Source organism: Pleurodeles waltl, chromosome 10 (assembly GCF_031143425.1).
Source record: "Pleurodeles waltl isolate 20211129_DDA chromosome 10, aPleWal1.hap1.20221129, whole genome shotgun sequence".
Lineage (NCBI taxonomy): Eukaryota > Metazoa > Chordata > Amphibia > Caudata > Salamandridae > Pleurodeles > Pleurodeles waltl.
The window spans coordinates 1,046,956,055-1,046,974,429 of record NC_090449.1 but is presented as its reverse complement, the minus strand read 5'-3'; the positions used below and the strand labels follow the sequence as shown (position 1 = coordinate 1,046,974,429).

At 47.2% G+C, this 18,375-nt stretch overlaps 1 protein-coding gene across 6 annotated transcripts in view; it reads right to left on the bottom strand.

Annotated features, from left to right (window-relative positions):
- THRB (thyroid hormone receptor beta) overlaps positions 1 to 18,375 on the bottom strand; it is a 438,776-nt gene that overhangs the window by 8,405 nt on the left and 411,996 nt on the right. For all 6 annotated transcript variants that reach the window (XM_069212038.1, XM_069212034.1, XM_069212035.1 and 3 more), the window contains 3 exons: positions 5,745 to 5,845; positions 2,484 to 2,631; positions 1,006 to 1,211 (listed from right to left, as the gene is read on the bottom strand). In XM_069212038.1, the coding sequence (XP_069068139.1) occupies positions 1,006 to 1,211; positions 2,484 to 2,631; positions 5,745 to 5,845 (455 nt within the window). The remainder of the gene's footprint in view (positions 1 to 1,005; positions 1,212 to 2,483; positions 2,632 to 5,744; positions 5,846 to 18,375) is intronic.

Below are 18,375 nucleotides of genomic sequence, written 5' to 3'. Positions count from 1 at the left end.
TGTCCTACCTGGACCAGGAAATGATTTACCATCAGTGAGGCACCACCCTCTTGCATCAGAGAGGCAACAGTCGTCTGCCATCAGCGAGGAAATAGCCTTTTATCATGAGAGAGGTATGAGTGATCGATGATCAGAGGTAAGAGTGATCTACCATCAGAAAGACAAGACCCATCTGTCTTCAGATAAGTATGAGAGGTCTATCATCAGAGAGAGGTATGTGGTTTCTGCCATCCATCAGAGAGGTAAGAGTGATCTAACCCCAAGAAGTGATAAAGGCCTCAGCCATTAGAATGAAGCAAGAGGTCTCTTCCATATGAGAAAGATGTTGGAGACTTACATCCTTTGAAAGAGTGTACAGGCTTCTTCACTGAAAGACAGGAGGCCAGGCTCTATCCCTAGAAAGGCTGCTGGTTCTGTCTTGTATAGTGCAGTCCCCCCAGACACACCCCGCTCCTGGGACTCGCTCCAGGAACTCTGATTCTAATTTGAGCTATTTTTGTCTCCTATAAACAACATACTCCTAATTGAGATGAAGTTGCATATGGACCATACTGACTGACCTTTGAGTGCCCTGAAGTGAGGGAAGCAGTACATAACCCCTTGAAAATGTTCCTTTTTCTGCTGTCAATCATGCTTTGTGTTACCAAGTGCTTTTCCGCCGCTTTGAAAAGGAAGGAGAAACACTGAAAATGTAATACCATGTGAAATGGAGGATCAGCAAGGGCTGCTGCATGATTTACACAATAGAAAAAAGGATGCTGGTAGAAGATGAAACTGAGTTCCGGATGCACTTGCGTGCTGACCATGAAAAATCAACATTCATCGGTGTAGATGTTGTTTGGGTCAAGGTGTGATTTAGCGATTGCAGGCACTTGTACAATCCTCAGCACATTGCCTTGCATTGTGAGCTGCTACTCTTCTGGCCTCATCCCCAGATGTATGCTTTAGCCGCTTCCCAATACAGACTGTACAACAATGTGGGGCAGGACACACCGAGGCTCCTACCAGGAATTTCCTCTTTTGCTTCCAGTGGCTTCCCTGTGCGTTGGTGGCCACGTGTGCCTCGGTGACGATGTGGATGAGCTCCCACTCCTCCAAGTTTGGCTCCGGCCGGGTGATGAGCGTCTTCTGCAACTCATCGCGCCGCCTTTTCTCGCGGTTTTCTTCGATGAGCTTTCGTTTTGCCAGCCTTTTGCTGTCGTCCAGCACCACTGAGATGAAGGAGGGGAAAAAAACAGTGTGTGAGAAACAGCAAAGCATCCATTTTTGTGCCGGAGACATTGGACAGGATGAGGAGAGTGCTGTCTTTGGGGTGAAGTTTGAAAGAAAGTTAGAAAAGGATAAACTAGGTGGAAGAGAAAGGTAGAAGAATAAAGAAGGTTGAACGAATGGAGGGAGGTAGGAAGGACAGAGAGAGAAAAAGCTGATAAGGAGAACAGAAGCAAGAAGGTGAAAGAGGAAAGGGTGGAGCAAAGAAGACAGGGAACAAGCAGACAAGAAGTATGGAAGGTAGGGAGTAACAAAGGTAGGAACAAAGGAAGGAATCAAGGAAGAAATAGGGAGAGAGGTTGAAAGTTATAAGAAAAGTGATGGGAAGAAAGAGTTAAGGCAAATGACATGTCTACAAAGGATGGGAGGAAGCATAGTTATAAATGAATCAGGACAGAAAAAATAACAAAGGAAAACAGCAAGACACAAGAGTGAATGACAAAGTAAAATGAAGAAGGAAGAGAGGAAAAACGAAGAAAGAGAGAAGTACAAAGCTGATAAAAATAAAAGAACAATTAAAAGGAAAACGAAACAAAGAGGAGGAATAGCTAAAAGATGAAGTTATAGGAAGGGAAGAACAAAAGATCAGAAAGAAAGGGCTTTGGGAGAAGTAAGCAAGGAAGGAAAGGAGAAGAAAGAGGTGAAATGAAAGGTCAAAAAAGAGAAAAAATAAGAAAGAAAAGATTGTGAGAAAATCTGAAAGAAGTAGGGAATGAAACAAACGATGAATGAAAAATGTAACAGTAGGAAGGGTGATTGGGAACAAAAGGTGTAAGAAAAAAGGGCCAGGTGAAGTACAATAAATAAATTAAAAATTCAAGGAAGAAAGAAAGAAGAATGACAGAATGGAAAATGGAAAAAGTATAGTAAGAACAGAGTGGAAGAAAGGATAGAAAGAATAAAGAAAAGGAAAGTAAGAAAATATAAACGAAAGAAATAAGACAAACTGATAACAAAAGGGTGATAGAAGAAAAGAACAACATGGACAAAAAAATACCTGTGAACCCTTTATTCTTAGATCTTTGGGAGTCAGGGCTATGGGTGAGGGGGAGACCAGCTTCCCAGCAGCTCAATGGGAAACATGTTACTATGTCAAGAAGCAAATACAAAAATGCAACTGGGCCAAAGTTTATAGTTCAGGACTAAAAGTTTGCCCCTAATCCCACCTAAAAAGGGAGAGATGCTGAAATGGAAAAATAAGGAGTAACGCTTACGGTCGGTGGCCATGCCAACGTAGGTGCATTTCTTGAAGCGACATTCTTGACACTGGTTCCTGGTCACTTTGTCGATTACACATTTTCCTTCATATTTACAGGAATACGTCGGGTGGAGGTTTTTTTGGATAGTTCTCCGGAAAAAACCCTATGAAGTGGAGGAAAAACACGAAGCAGATATCTGTGTTAGGCTGTATGAATGCTCTGATTTGCATGAAGTTATTCCAAGCAATGGATCTGCAAGGACGCTTGTCTGCTCTCACCTGTGTGCAAGAGCTGGTGGCTACCTGAGTCCTGGAGAAGACCTCCCTAAGAACAGCAGTGCTGCATGTGGAGAAAAGGCTACATACCTGTAACATGGCATGTTCTGCATCATATCATTCCCAAGTTTGCTTGGAACTATTTAGGGATGTCTTGCTTTTATTGCGTCGCATCATAGTGGGCAGAGGATTCACTTCTTGGAGCCAAATGTGCTTCATTAATCCCTGGCTCATCTTCCTGCATGGCGCTATTTTGAATGTATTGACTTGGGAAGATCACAACTGTGGCACAGTGGGGCGATGGGACACATGTGGATCTACACACTCAGGTTCTTGCTCCAAAATGGGACCTTCTTGAAAAAAAACAGTTTATATTTAAAGGACAGAAAAGATTAGAACCTAAAGAAATGTGGGCCCTGATCAGTAAAATGTCACTTGAACAGACTTTTGAGGGCCCCATTGTCTACGTGAGCTTCCGCCGCTAGGGCAGAATCCAGCCGACAGGGTGTGCAGTGGGCAAAGATGACAATTGCAACATAAGGCTTGATTCAGATCTCGACGGAGGGAATACTCCGTCCCAAATATAATGGATATCTGTCAGCCGTGTTATGATCTCCGTAGGCTATAATGGTATTGTAATACAGTGGATGGGATAGCCGTCACGCTTGGGATGGAGCATTCCATCCACCAAGATCTACATCAGGCCCAATGAAAGCAACTTCACAGAAAAAGTGAATTATTCACATCTGTGAACGGGTTCAAACTCGATGTCACTGCTGCCGCTTACCCTCAAAACTGAAGCATCCTCAAAGTCAGAATAATGGGGAAGGTGTGAAAACTGCACAAAGCCCATTAAGAAATATTGAGGGGTGGGTACCCTAGACTTTTGGCTGCACGAACACCTATTCTCGAACTGCGACGTGAGCCCCAGAGCAAATGAAACGCATCAACTGCTATGCATTTCCCTCAGAAATGTTCAGCAACCCTTCAAGTGACAATCGGGATTGGATACAACTTCCCAGAAACAACCTGCCAGAGAAATAATGTTTCCCAGATGGACAAACCCCTGTGCAGAAGATACTGTTGAAAACCTGCCTCTAGATGATGGAAAAACATGGAAAGACAAAAATCCTATAAGATTGAAGTACAAAAATAAACCTCATCAAGGTATTTGACCAGAGTGACTTCATCTCTCCGTTCTGCTAAGGCTGGAAACAAGTCTTGTCCACAGGAGAAGTCCTGCTCGTCTGCTCTGGAGAGGAGAGGAGCTGCCTGAACATGAATGACCACAGCAGGAGTCATCTGATTTAAAGTGCCTGGAGGATTGTAACGATACATACTTCCTGTCGTCAGGATCACTCTCTGGACATGTAAAACTTTATACTTACTACATGGGAATACACCCTATATCGGAGCAAAATTGGTGACTTTGGGGATTTAAGCCCTGAAGAAGTCTCAGGCAAAACACCAGTACGACAAAACGTGTTGACTAGAGGCTAGAAGCTTGTAGATGTAATTAAAAGACGAAAGTTGGAATCAATTGGATTAATTTATCGTGGAATCTTAATGTTGTATACTCAAAGGCGTTTTTTAATATTAGAATGTGTATGGTTCCTAAGGGTTGTTTGGGGACCACATTTCCTTTTGGAGCACCTTTGAAATAACGAGATTTATAGATAACTTTTTTACTGTTTGTGTGCGCTAACATTTATACCCAGTCACCTTGAGATCTGAAATTTGCCTGGAGGATAGGTTGGGGAAATGTGCCATCTCTGGACGGTTTCTGTCTTGGTTGAAACCCAGTGAGTTGGCCCCTCTTGTCCTAAGAAGCACTGAAGACAGAGGATGAAGTTAGTACCATAGCACACTGGGTAGAGTTGAGACATTCTCTCTTCTCGCACTGAAGCCCACAGCCAAGAAGTGAAACTCAAAGGCTTTTTAACATTGCTGGAGATGCACAATCCCTGGTTCACAGAATGACTGTACCACAGACACCCATGGTATTCTGATTATAGTGCCCATCTGCTTGAGCACAATAAATGTATTTAATATTGTATCTTATTCCTAAAAGGAACTCTGATCTTCGACCTTTTGTTGTGTTCCTTGTTGTAACACGTGCTAGATGTACATAAAGGACTACAATGTACGCAGACATAACTAGGACTGGACAACTGAGCCCAGTTCACCAAGAAAATTAGAATAATTCGAGCAGAAATGTATACTTAAGCCTATATATATTTTCCAGCTTTCTGGAATTCACAAACATTCCCAGGAGTATGTCTGGAGAGCTGGGCCAGACACAAGGTTTCAGATGTACTGACATCGTATTCCTGCTGTGTGGGATGTCCCATAGTCCACAGATAGGATTCTCTGTGCAAACGCACACTTACCTTTCACTAGTGAGAAACCCCTTCCCCCACACTCCCACCAAATGTGGGGGTGATCCAGGCCCCTATTCACCATGGAAAGTCTAGTCTCGTTTCCAGGGTGGAATTGGGAGGAGTTTGTAAACATAGGGACAAAAGTCCATGTGTGTGGGGGTTCACAAACCTACAAAGTTCACCCCATGATTTGAAACACCCATTCGCCCACCCCTCGACTGGGATTTACTGAAGTGGAGAATCACTTCGCGAATTTCTGGCAGGCTTAAAACAGGCAAATTCGGTCATAAACTTATGTTTGCAACCAAATTTAACTTTGTGAATAGGGCCCTGTGTTTCTAGTGTGTATTGATTGTGTCAAACTGTGAGTTACAAGCTTAATGAGGCTCAGTTGCTCAACCCGGACACTGTTGACACAACAAAAGTATTCAAAATGAGTAACTTATTTCTACAGGTCAGCAGTGACCAGGACATTTATTCAAACTTTAGGAGCCTGTACACTCCGTATGATGAGCGGGAACCACAGAAAGCACAGATGCGACCCGACAACATACAACATGCATTCATCCCCAGCTTAATGTTCAAAACTCTTCAATTACATATTGAGGTTGTTCCCTTACCTTACAACCTTCGCACGTGATGCAGCGATAGTGGTACCCCGTGGCCTTGTCACCACACACTACACATAGCTCGTCCTTTTCTAAGTAACTGGGGATGTACCCTGAGGGGAAAGAGAGACAGGGGGTGAGATTACGGGTGAGTCGAATCTGTCAAGCAAGCATCACATCCTCACTTACAAAGAGGAAATGCACCATTTGAAGAATAATACACCCAAGGCACAAGTTTTGTTTGGTTAAACTTCAGGGAATTGATTGTAGCAAAAAATATATTTCAAATGATCCCAAGGAGGTGCTCCATGAATATTCAAGGGAGAGTACTGTGGTATGGAAATATTGAGGGAAAATATCGAAATTGAAATACTGAAAGGTAAGTATTGATTTCTATACTTAACTCAATATACATATATCACAAATATATATATCCACTTCGCATTCCACCAATATTTATAAACAAAAAGGACCGAAGCTTGCTGTGTTCCGATACTTGCAGAAAGTTTTAATCAATTCACTGCTGCCACCGTCGATATATATATTTTTTCATCCAACGAAACTCCCCACACAACCTTTCCTTATTTTGACAGAAGTAAACGTATATATATATATATATATATATGTATATATATATATATACACACACACACACAAATATAGATACATATGTACACATATACATATCTTCAAATCTTCAAGGTACGTAAATCTGGATTTAGGAGCAGTAAATCTATACTTCCTATATATGCACTTACATTTTGATTGTTTGGTCTTCGATATGTTGTCCAAGATATTCTTGAATCATGATGTTCATATTGTCAATATTCAGTTGTGCAATCACCCCTAGCAATATATTACAAAAAACTGATACTAGACAAAACATATGAGATCATAGGTTTCAGGTAAATGATGGAAGATAAACAATTCTTAATAAGTGATTTGGAATACAAGATCCCCAGTAATGGATTCTTATTTGCAGAAATGTGATTCTTGATAACGGATTCTTGCTAACTGATTCTTGATACATGGTTTTACAGATTGGTATTAGACTACAGATTGTATTATCTACACTCCAGTCAGGAGTTCTGAAAAATGCCTCTCTCTCTCTGCTGAGAAGCGTTGCCCTCCAGTCAGAAGTTCTGCAGACTTCCGGTCTCTGCTGACGTGACCTCTGCCCTACAGCATGGAGTTCTGCAGACTACTTGTCTCTCTGCTAACATGACCTCTGCCCTCCAGTCGGGAATTCTGCAGACTTCCTGTCTCTCTGCTGACATGACCTCTGCCCTCCAGTCGGGAATTCTGCACACTTCCTGTCTCTCTGCTGACATGACCTCTGCCCTCCAGTCGGGAATTCTGCAGATTTCCTGTCTCTCTGCTGACCTGACCTCTGCCCTCCAGCATGGAGTTCTGCATACTTCCTGTTTCTCTGCTGACATGACCTCTGCCCTCCAGCATGGAGTTCTGTTAACTTGACCTCTGCTCTCCAGTCAGGAGTTCTGCAGACTACTTGTCTCTATGCTAACTTGACCTCTGCCCTCCAGTCAGGAGTTCTGCAGATGTCTCTGTCTCTGCTGAAATCACCTCTGTCCAGTGGCGTAGCGTGGGGGGTGCAGGGGGGGCCGGCCGCACCGGGCGCAACATCTTGGAAGAGACTAAACTAAATCCACGGGTTAGGGGGCGCAAATTACTTGCCTTGCCCCGGGTTAGGGGGCGCAAATTACTTGCCTTGCCCCGGGTGCTGACAACCCACGCTACGCCACTGCCTCTGTCCATGTATTCTTATCACCTTCTGACCCAGGCACTGGCATCATTTAACTGACCGTTGCCAGCGCCCTGTGTCTGTGACTAGGCTGGTCCGAAGTCAGGGGACATTAAGGCAACGACAACCTCACTGAAATGTCTTTCTGCTACTGAGCTAGGCCTGGCACAAGTGCGACAATCAGAGAGAGAAGATGATGTGGGAGGCCACTTGTAGCCATCCATCAGCAGGCTCGGCTCATGTGGGCGTGGGACCTGTGCTTCTGAAACCGGAGGATGCACTAATGTGTACCACAAAGGGAGGAGAGTGAAGTGCTGTGGACTACAGTCCACCTCCAGACTTACAAGTAATGGTATACTCTGCAGGCTGAACAATGTACCGTACATCAGAGGTCTTCACGCATTTTTGTTCCAAGTCCCCCTCTGAGCAGAATGTTTGCAAGCTGGGCCCTTTACCAAAATGTTATGCTAAGGAATTGGTCTGAGGGAAGGGGTTGGGTTTAAGAAATAACTTCGGAGGCACCCCTTAATCAGTCTATAATACACGCAAAAGTGAAAGTTTTAATAAAGCAATTGTATGAAACTAAAACAGAAATTGACCAAATACCCTGCGCCACATACTCGTGGTTCGGCTGTCTGCCTGTGCCTATGGGCCAGGTTTACCTGCACCTACTGAACTGCATGCAATGGCCTTGAAAATCAGTCTGTCACCTCCATGTCTGTTGTCTCCCACCCCAGGGACATTGCTCCAAGACTCGAAGCTGCATCGAAAGCTAAAAAACGAGCTGCAACATATTCGATAGAGGTGGGCAAAAAAGGTTTGCTCCGCCGGCAGAGTTCGCAGAGTTTTGTCCACTCTGCATTCCACTTGGAGCACAGAGCTCCGGCAAACTCTACCCAAACAGTGTGTCACACTTTTTTCATGCGCACGACTCTCCAACTGAAAGTTGCCAAACGCCAGCGAGAATTTGCATCCCCTAGTACAATTTTTGGGCGCTATAACACCTCCTGGTGATATTTCTAAATGCAAGCGGCTGAGGCAGGTCGCGACTGTTCATGCTGAGAAAGGCGCTCAATCTACTTGAGCAGCAGAAGGAAGCAGCGCCCTCTGGTGCACCGCGTGGTGCAGTTCGTGCTGATTTTACCGCGCAGAAGGTGGTCCTGGTGCTAAAAATCAGTGCAATCAGCGCAACATGCCTGAATTCCGCCCACTCGCAGAACTCTTACGGAGTTTTCAAGTAACCCTGTGGAATGCGGCAGAATGAAACTCTGTAAGTTCTGCCCACCCCTAATCTTTGACCCTTTCTACACCAAAGGGACTGGGTCCTATGCGAGCAATGCAAATGCCCCCCCCCCCATTGTGGGCAGTAAGACAGTGACCTCTCACACTGATGGAGAGTAGGCGGGCATGCATAGTGATGCATGCTCAAATATGCATCATAGCCCCTCGCGTTATGGTGTATACGTATGCAGCGAGCACACTTTATGATGAGGTGAGCATTTTATTTTTATTTTTAACTTACTGTTCCATGATGCAGACACCTACCTTGCAGAGCTCCAAGGTGTATTTTACACAAGAGAGCCTAAGCAGCTAATTGTAGCTGCCAGGACCTCTGAAAACATAAAGAAAATGTTTAAAGAAGTGTGATGGGGAGACGGTACAGCAGGCGGGGGGCAGTGCCCATTGTTAAATGCTGGTGAACATCTAGCGCGGAGCAGCTGGGTGGGGGCTGTGAAATTAAGTAAAAAAACAAGCAGGAAAGAGTGGGGGAAGCAACCAGCACAAATGGAGATCTGAGTGGAGAGCAAGACATAAAAGAGAGCATGTGCACGCTCACTGAGCGCTTAAAAGAATAGTTCCTTGAATAGAAGCAGTTGAAAGACACAAGTCATCCATTCGAAAGGATGGTAAAGAAGCTATGGTCCTGAGGAAGGAAAGACAAGAGGAGGAAGAAAAACTATCCAATGAGAAGTAAGCAAATGAAATTGACAAGAAAGTCAACCAATGGCACGCATGGGCTTACCCAAAGTGTACTGTAAGTATAAATATCATTCGCCTCAAAACCCTCCTCCGGCTCTTTAAAAGAGGAAGCCTGTGTGTGAATGAGGACAGCCTGGAAACATGCCAAACGAGCACCTTCTGGGTCACAGACCATCTTTATTGACATTACATAAACAGAAAGGCAGTAGTGAAATATAAATTGCACCTCCTGTTGAGCCAACATATATGTGGATAATCTAAACAAAGGACACAGCTGAATAGGGTGGTGCTGGACAGGTATCACGCGCCCTGCTACCAAGGCACGAGCAACAATGGTCCAATAGGTCCACTGTATACTAGAGTATACAAAGATACCCAAGCACTCAAATAGTATCCCAAAAGTAATTGTAGGTCCATAGAGTAAGGATTTGTAGATGATAACCCCAGTCAAGTGAGTTTTATTGAAATGTGGAAAATTCCGTGCTCTAAATTGCATATTTTATCACAACAGGAGACACGTGTTTTGTCACCATCCATAATAAGTATAAGAATTTATGTTGCCAAATTTCCCGAGTATGGTTTGTGATTATTTTATGTACATTTAGAAACACATGTTGACTGTTGTGATAATACATGCAATTTGGAGCATGGAATCTTCTACATTTCCTTGGTCAAAAGAGGTGAAGGACGAGCCTCTGATGAAAGGAGGGACAGGGTGAGACGAGAGCCTATAAGGCACCTCTGGATAGGATAACAAGGCGTCCCGGATTTGTGGGGACAGTCCCGACTTTAATTTAGCGCATGTCCCGTTTTAGGGAGAGGGCGCCTTTTTATGTTTTCCAAAGCAGAGATAGTTTAATGAGCACATTATTAACAGGCATATATACTGGCTTAAAAATTGCATTTAATTTATGTTCTTAGTTTCTCTTCTGTAATTCTGTGCTGGTGGGCGCTATGTAATTCTGCGGGCTCGGTTAAAATAAAAGTGTAGTACTTTTTCTATTTTTGTGAAATGTCCCGGTTTTTGGCTTTAAAGTTCTGGCACCTTAAGCCTCTGTGGAAGTGCCACAATGGTGTACTGAGATGAAAGGAGTGACCGTGTGAGAAACAGAGCACTGGTGAAAGGAGGGACAGGATGACGATGAGAGCGGACAGAGCTTTACAAGGTGAGGGAGAGATAGCCCGTGGGGCACCTGGAGGAGTGCCACAGGATAGACAAAGGATGGGGTGAAAGGCGGAGTCAGGTTAGAAGCAGAGAGCCTCTGGTGGAAGGAGGGGCAGGGTGACAAGGAGAGCCCGTGGAGAGCCCGTGAAGTACCGGTGAGGAGTGCCACGAGGATAGACTGACAGGCTAAGATGAAAGGCTGAAGTCAGGTTAGAAGCAGAGAGCTTCTGGTGGAAGGAGGGACAGGGTGACAAGGAGAGCCCGTGAAGTACTGGTGAGGAGTGCCACAAGGACAGACTGACAGAATGAGATGAAAGGCGGAGTCAGGTTAGAAGCAGAGAGCCTCCGGTGGAAGGAGGGACAGGGTGACAAAGAGAGCCCATGAAGTACAGGTGAGGAGTGCCACGAGGATAGACTGACAGGCTAAGATGAAAGGCTGGAGTCAGGTTAGAAGCAGAGAGCCTCTGTTGGAAGGAGTGACAGTGTGACAAGGAGAGCCTGTGAAGTACTGGTGAGGAGTGCCACGAGGATAGACTGACAGACTCAGGTGAAAGGCGGAGTCAGGTTAGAAGCAGAGAGCTTCTGGTGGAAGGAGGGACAGGGTGACAAGGAGAGCCCGTGAAGTACCGGTGAGGAGTGCCACGAGGACAGACTGACAGACTGCGATGAAAAGTGGAGTCAGGTTAGAAGCAGAGAGCTTCTGGTGGAAGGAGTGACAGTGTGACAAGGAGAGCCCGTAAAGTACTGGTGAGGAGTGCCACGAGGACAGACTGACAGGCTAAGATGAAAGGCGGAGTCAGGTTAGAAGCAGAGAGCTTCTGGTGGAAGGAAGGACAGGGTGACAAGGAGAGCCCGTGAAGTACCGGTGAGGAGTGCCACGAGGACAGACTGACAGACTGCGATGAAAAGTGGAGTCAGGTTAGAAGCAGAGAGCTTCTGGTGGAAGGAGGGACAGGGTGACAAGGAGAGCCCGTGAAGTACTGGTGAGGAGTGCCACGAGGATAGACTGACAGGCTAAGATGAAAGGCTGAAGTCAGGTTAGAAGCAGAGAGCTTCTGGTGGAAGGAGGGACAGGGTGACAAGGAGAGCCCGTGAAGTACTGGTGAGGAGTGCCACAAGGACAGACTGACAGAATGAGATGAAAGGCGGAGTCAGGTTAGAAGCAGAGAGCCTCCGGTGGAAGGAGGGACAGGGTGACAAAGAGAGCCCATGAAGTACAGGTGAGGAGTGCCACGAGGATAGACTGACAGGCTAAGATGAAAGGCGGAGTCAGGTTAGAAGCAGAGAGCCTCTGGTGGAAGGAGTGACAGTGTGACAAGGAGAGCCCGTGAAGTACTGGTGAGGAGTGCCACGAGGATAGACTGACAGACTCAGGTGAAAGGCGGAGTCAGGTTAGAAGCAGAGAGCTTCTGGTGGAAGGAGGGACAGGGTGACAAGGAGAGCCCGTGAAGTACCGGTGAGGAGTGCCACGAGGACAGACTGACAGACTGCGATGAAAAGTGGAGTCAGGTTAGAAGCAGAGAGCTTCTGGTGGAAGGAGGGACAGGTGTCAAGGAGAGCCCGTAAAGTACTGGTGAGGAGTGCCACGAGGACAGACTGACAGGCTAAGATGAAAGGCGGAGTCAGGTTAGAAGCAGAGAGCCTCTGGTGGAAGGAGTGACAGTGTGACAAGGAGAGCTCGTGAAGTACCGGTGAGGAGTGCCACGAGGATAGACTGACAGACTCAGGTGAAAGGCGGAGTCAGGTTAGAAGCAGAGAGCCTTTCGTGGAAGGAAGGACAGGGTGACATGGAGAGCCCGTGAAGTACCGGCGAGGAGTGCCACGAGGACAGACTGACAGAATGAGATGAAAGGCGGAGTCAGGTTAGAAGCAGAGAGAATCTGGTGGAAGGAGTGACAGGGTGACATGGAGAGCCCGTGAAGTACTGGTGAGGAGTGCCACGAGGACAGACTGACAGGCTAAGATGAAAGGCGGAGTCAGGTTAGAAGCAGAGAACTTTCGTGGACGGAGGGACAGGGTGACATGGAGAGCCCGTGAAGTACCGGTGAGGAGTGCCACGAGGACAGACTGACAGACTGAGATGAAATGAGTGACCGGGTGTGAAACACCCTTTGGTGAAAGAGGGAGAAGGAGACAATGACAGGGGAGAGACAGCCCGTTCGGTCACCAGTGGGAAGTGCTATTAGGAGAGATTGAAAGGCTGGGTGAAAGGAGGAGTGTGGTAAGAAAAAGAGACAACCTCTAGTGAAAGAGGAGACAGGGTGATAAGGAGAGCGGAGAGACAGCCACGAGTACCGGTGGGAGAGACGGCAAGTCTGTGACGAAGGACAGACTAAACGGCTGAGATGAAAGGAGGGACCGGGTGAGAAGCAGAGAGCCTCTGCTGAAAGGAGGGACAGCATGACATGGACAGACAGCCCGTGAAGTGCCGTTCGGAAAGACTGAGATACAAGAAGGACCGGGTGAGAAACAAAGAGCCTCTGGTGAAAGGAGGGGCGGAATGGTGAAAAGGGGTGACAACCTTTGATGAACAGTAGGGAGAACGTGAAAAGGGGAGACTGACAGCGTACGATGAAAGGAGGGACGGGGTGAGAAAAATAAGCAGGAAGTCCCGTGATGAATTAAAGGAGCTAGGGGCGAAGAGAAACAGAACTTGGGATGGATGGATGGCAGAGTTGGGGATGGATAGATGGGAGAGCCGATGATGGCTGGCTGGCTGCCTGGCTGGGTGGATGATGGATCGATGGCAGAGTTGGGTGATGGATAGATGGGAGAGCGGATGACGGCTGGCTGCCTGGCTGGATGGATGGGAGAGTGGATGATGGCTGGATGGATGGAAGAGTGGAGGATGGATGGATGGAAGAGTGGATGATGGATGGATGGAAGAGTGGATGGTGGCTGGCTGGAGGGACGGGGTGAGGGGAGGCAGGGGCCTGTGGTGAGTGCGGAGACAGGCGGGGGGAGACGGGGAGATTGTGTTGAATGGACGGTCGGGGGAGAAGAAGAGACTGGGACCCTGTTATGGGTGGAGAGACATGATTACAGGGTTGGGAGAGAGCTGCAGATTGAGGCTGATAGGGTGGGGATGAAGGAGAGAGAGCCTGCGACGGATGGAAAGACAGGGTAAGAGTAGAGAGACACCGTGGAAGAGTGTACAGGAAGGAGAGACGGAGCCATTATCGGGCGTAGATTACTGAAAAGGAAAGAGCGCCCCGCAGCGGAGGGTGGACCGACAGAGTGAGAAGATGCAAATGCCCCCCTGAGGGGTGCACTCCCTCGGTAGAGCTGCAGGGGGCAGTGCCCGGGCGGGCATCACTGAATGTGAGTGGAATGGGTTCGCACGCCCATCTCAGGCCCGCGGTGCCCCCACGCCCGTGGTGCCAGGGCCTCTCTGCAGACGTGTCCCGACCTAGGCGGGCAAGCGGCCCGGGGGGCTGGGGTCAGAAAGGGAGCCCCTGCCCACGGTCTGTGGACACCTCGACTGGCACCTGCGGAAGAAAATACACTTAGGGGCAAGCAAGAGGGTATCTAATGTGTCGTAGCCCATAGTGTAAGAAGGACGTGCCCCCCGCCACCTACACCCCCCCCCGGGGCTGCTTGAACTGTGAAATATATCAATAGTCACAGTTTGGTTGTCCCCTCTGGCCCAGGTGTCACTGCACCCGCTGCACCAATGGAAGCTACGCGGCGATGTAGCTTATAAAACAAAACCGGATGAAGAACACAAGATGACTAAGGAGCACCGATATTGGTCATACTGTTATTAAAAATGTAAAATTCGCACGCAGGGAGCTGTAAAATACACATTGTTCTGCCGCGAGAGGCGCGAACACAACACACGTGAAAACTTTGACGGCGGCATTAAGTACATGCGACAGAGAAACACAAGGACACGAGAACAAGGCACGCGCTCACCTCCTGTTACCCCTCAGGAAGAACCCTTTTCATAACTTGTCTTATTGAAACATTTTATAATGACGCACACAGTCGAATTGCCTACACTCCAGGGGGGGCGTAACAGCTCCAGGCAAAGTATACTTTAATAGGTAAAAGTGTTCTGGAGAATAAAGCGCGAAGAACACTTTAATACGGATATTGACAACGCACTGTCCTTTCCAGACCTCCAGCGGCGCAGCAAGTACAGCGCACTGAGGCGTGCTGAGCACAAGGACACAGTACAGAAGCCACAGCTGCCTGACGTCACTTCCTCGAGAAAGGCCTGTGCCCTGCTTCCGGTGCGGGGTCCACTCCTGCAATCTGTCTCCCCACTTCTGAGAGCACGCTCTCCGGCCATTGGCTATTGCACCGTGCCTTTCCGCTTTGCACCCATTGGCTATCACCATGGTCGGCTCCACTGTCCTGCCATTGGCTAGCACCATGGTCCGCTCCACTGTCCTGCCATTGGCTAGCACCATGGTCCGCTCCACTGTCCTGCCATTGGCTATCACTGTGTACCGCTCCACTGTCCAGCCATTGGCTACCACTGTGTACCGCTCCACTGTCCTGCCATTGGCTATCACCATGGTCCGCTCCACTGTCCTGCCATTGGCTAGCACCATGGTCCGCTCCACTGTCCTGCCATTGGCTATCACCATGGTCCGCTCCACTGTCCTGTCATTGGCTAGCACCATGGTCCGCTCCACTGTCCTGCCATTGGCTAGCACCATGGTCCGCTCCACTGTCCTGCCATTGGCTATCACTGTGTACCGCTCCACTGTCCTGCCATTGGCTATCACCATGGTCCGCTCCACTGTCCTGCCATTGGCTATCACCATGGTCCGCTCCACTGTCCTGCCATTGGCTATCACCATGGTCCGCTCCACTGTCCTGCCATTGGCTAGCACCATGGTCCGCTCCACTGTCCTGCCATTGGCTATCACTGTGTACCGCTCCACTGTCCAGTCATTGGCTACCACTGTGCACTGCTCCACTGTCCAGCCATTGGCTACCACTGTGTACCGCTCCACTGTCCTGCCATTGGCTACCACTGTGTACCGCTCCACTGTCCTGCCATTGGCAATCACCACGTTCCGCTCCACTGTCCAGCCATTGGCTACCACTGTGTACCGCTCCGCTGTCCTGCCACTGGCTACCACTGTGTACCGCTCCACTGTCCTGCAACTGGCTATCACTGTGCACTGCTCCACTGTCCAGTCATAGGCTGCCACTGTCTTCTCTTCCGCCATTTAGTCCTCTCCAACTAGTGTTCGGCACTATATAACTTCATTTTACTCCACTCCATGGTGTCATCCCATGCATTCTAACTAGACCTGAGCGAAATTTTAATTACGCCGGAGGAATTTTAGTAATTTTGCATTACTCTTGTGATGTGAAAGTACCAAAAATGATGCGATTTCGCCAGTTCACTTAATTTAGAGTAATTTAGGACAGAAATGTCTACCGCAAGAGCACAGGAAAAGAGCACGCTGGACTGCTGCGGTTCATGTTCTGTCGCATTTAGCATTCTCTAGTTCATTTTGGACACAAGGGTGCATTTTGGGTAAGAAAATATGGGTTCTCCCATTTGTAATGTAACCTGATGTTATACATCTCCACATACGCAGGGCCACTGGAATCATGCGCCGGGATTGTACCACGTTATGCAGAAGGGTTGAGTAAATTAGGTGGCAATAAAAGGCAAATTACGCAGCATAATGCGGCACATTATGTAATAGTATTACTTCATTATTTCATCATCTTTAAAGTTGGTAACACTGGGCATTGCTTGCACCTCGTTAGTATCAAATTGCTACCAAAATACATCAATAAGCAAAAAAAGGTGGCAAATCCAACTTTGCAAAGAGCTGCTGCACTTTTTAGTAAATTTTGAACCGTTTGCAGTTGAAACAATGTCATTATTTTTGTTAAAGTCAGCAGATTATGTGGCAGATGGATTATGTGGCAAATGCAGCAAATCTATAATTACTCAAGAATCTCAGCGGCTGTACGATTGCATAATTCCAGTGTCCTTGCACATATGGTACAATGCATCAATTCACTACCTGAACCCTCAACGGGGCAGACATATAAAGTATGACAGGTCCTGTGAACCTTGCTAGTAACGGAAGGGCACGGATACAGGCTACTGCAGTCCACTTAACTAACCAGTCAATACTAACCAGACCAACCTGTGAAGACCGGAGAGATCTGCTACGCAGTCCTGGCCACAACAGGACTTCGATATAATTCACTCTGCAGGTCCTATATAGTCACATGGTCTACAGACTGACATCGTATAGTGTCAATGATAACAAGCGTTTGCAATGCAATGGGTCTCGTGTTTGCTCGAGTTAGACCTATTAGCATTATAAATTCCTAACTGGACTTTTCTTGCCACATAAACTGAAAATGTAAAGTAGAACAGTTGACATAAGCGAGCCGATTCAAAGCGCCACGACTGCCAAGATCGCCGAGAGACACAAAAAGAAAAATGTCAGCTCGCAGTCAAATGTATTAGCAAACGTGCAATTATCCATGTAACTGGGTCGATGGCCAAGGCGGTAAAAAAACCGCCTCAGGGACAAACGTAAAGCATTTACCAATGATAACAATGGATTTTTGAAAGGCAAGCCCACGAACGAGTGATAGTGATTGGCGTGAGCTGGGCCTGATTAAAAGCCCACATAGATACCAACACGTTGGAAAAGCAGAGTTTGCGCGGTGCTATGCTCGACCTAAAAAGGATGTATTTAATTCAATGTGTCTCAGTAAATCCCCTTACTTGACATTTGATAATGGCGGTTGTATAAGGGAGAACCAGAACACAGTGCACCCAGGCAGGTCTCTGATTCCTCTCTCTCCTCCTCTACATTTGGTAGATGCCCTGATCTGTAAAGTCTCGGAGTAGATAATATCCTACAACAGCCAGCATAGGGAACTGGAGGGAGAACATAAAAAAAAACATTGCAACACAATAAAGGAATTTTAAGAGCTGATCAGAGCCGCTAGGATACCAGAAGGTATACAATTGTGTACCATTTTCTACACATTGTCAGTCATTACATTCTTTCATCGTGTTCTACGCTGTCCTCAAGCTAGTATCTGCCTGTGTGACGACCCAGCTTACCACCCTTGTCTACACCGCTCCATCCTACTGGCAGGATGTGCCCTCTTTCTGAATACCAGCCCGGTTCCTTTAAGTTCTGACCTGCTCCTTTATCCTACTGCTGCCCCAGTGCTCACACCTTCTCTGCCTGCTATTGTGTTTCTAATTTATTTGAGTCATTTTTGAGTTTTCTATAGCACTAGCTAGACCTGGGAGTATCAAAGCGCTTTACATGCCATGAGAATAAGTTTACGTGACGCTGAGTTCCCTTGTGTTCTGTTCAGGATCCTCAAGCAGTGCCCATCACTGAGCCACCCTGCCTTCCCTGTCACTCAGTCTTCTAACTCATTCCAAGCAGGAATGGGGAGTGAGTCACGGGTGCAACCTCAGCCCAACCTTCTTCAACCTGTACATTAATGACTAGTCAGGACTAAAGGAATCGCAGGTGCCAGGTCAGATGGGGATCTGTTTTATGCAGATGATCCAGTCACCCTGAAGTCCATCACAGAAGAACTCTAGAGCAGTGGTTCCCAACCTGTGGTCCGGGGACCCCTTGGGGTCTGCGAAGTCTCCTCAGGGGTTCTGCGACTGCTTAGAAAATTAAATAATATTACACCGATTAGGTCCCCGGCTTTCAGTAATGACTCAGTGGGGGGTCCCCGGATTCCAAAAAACGATTCAGTGGGGGTCC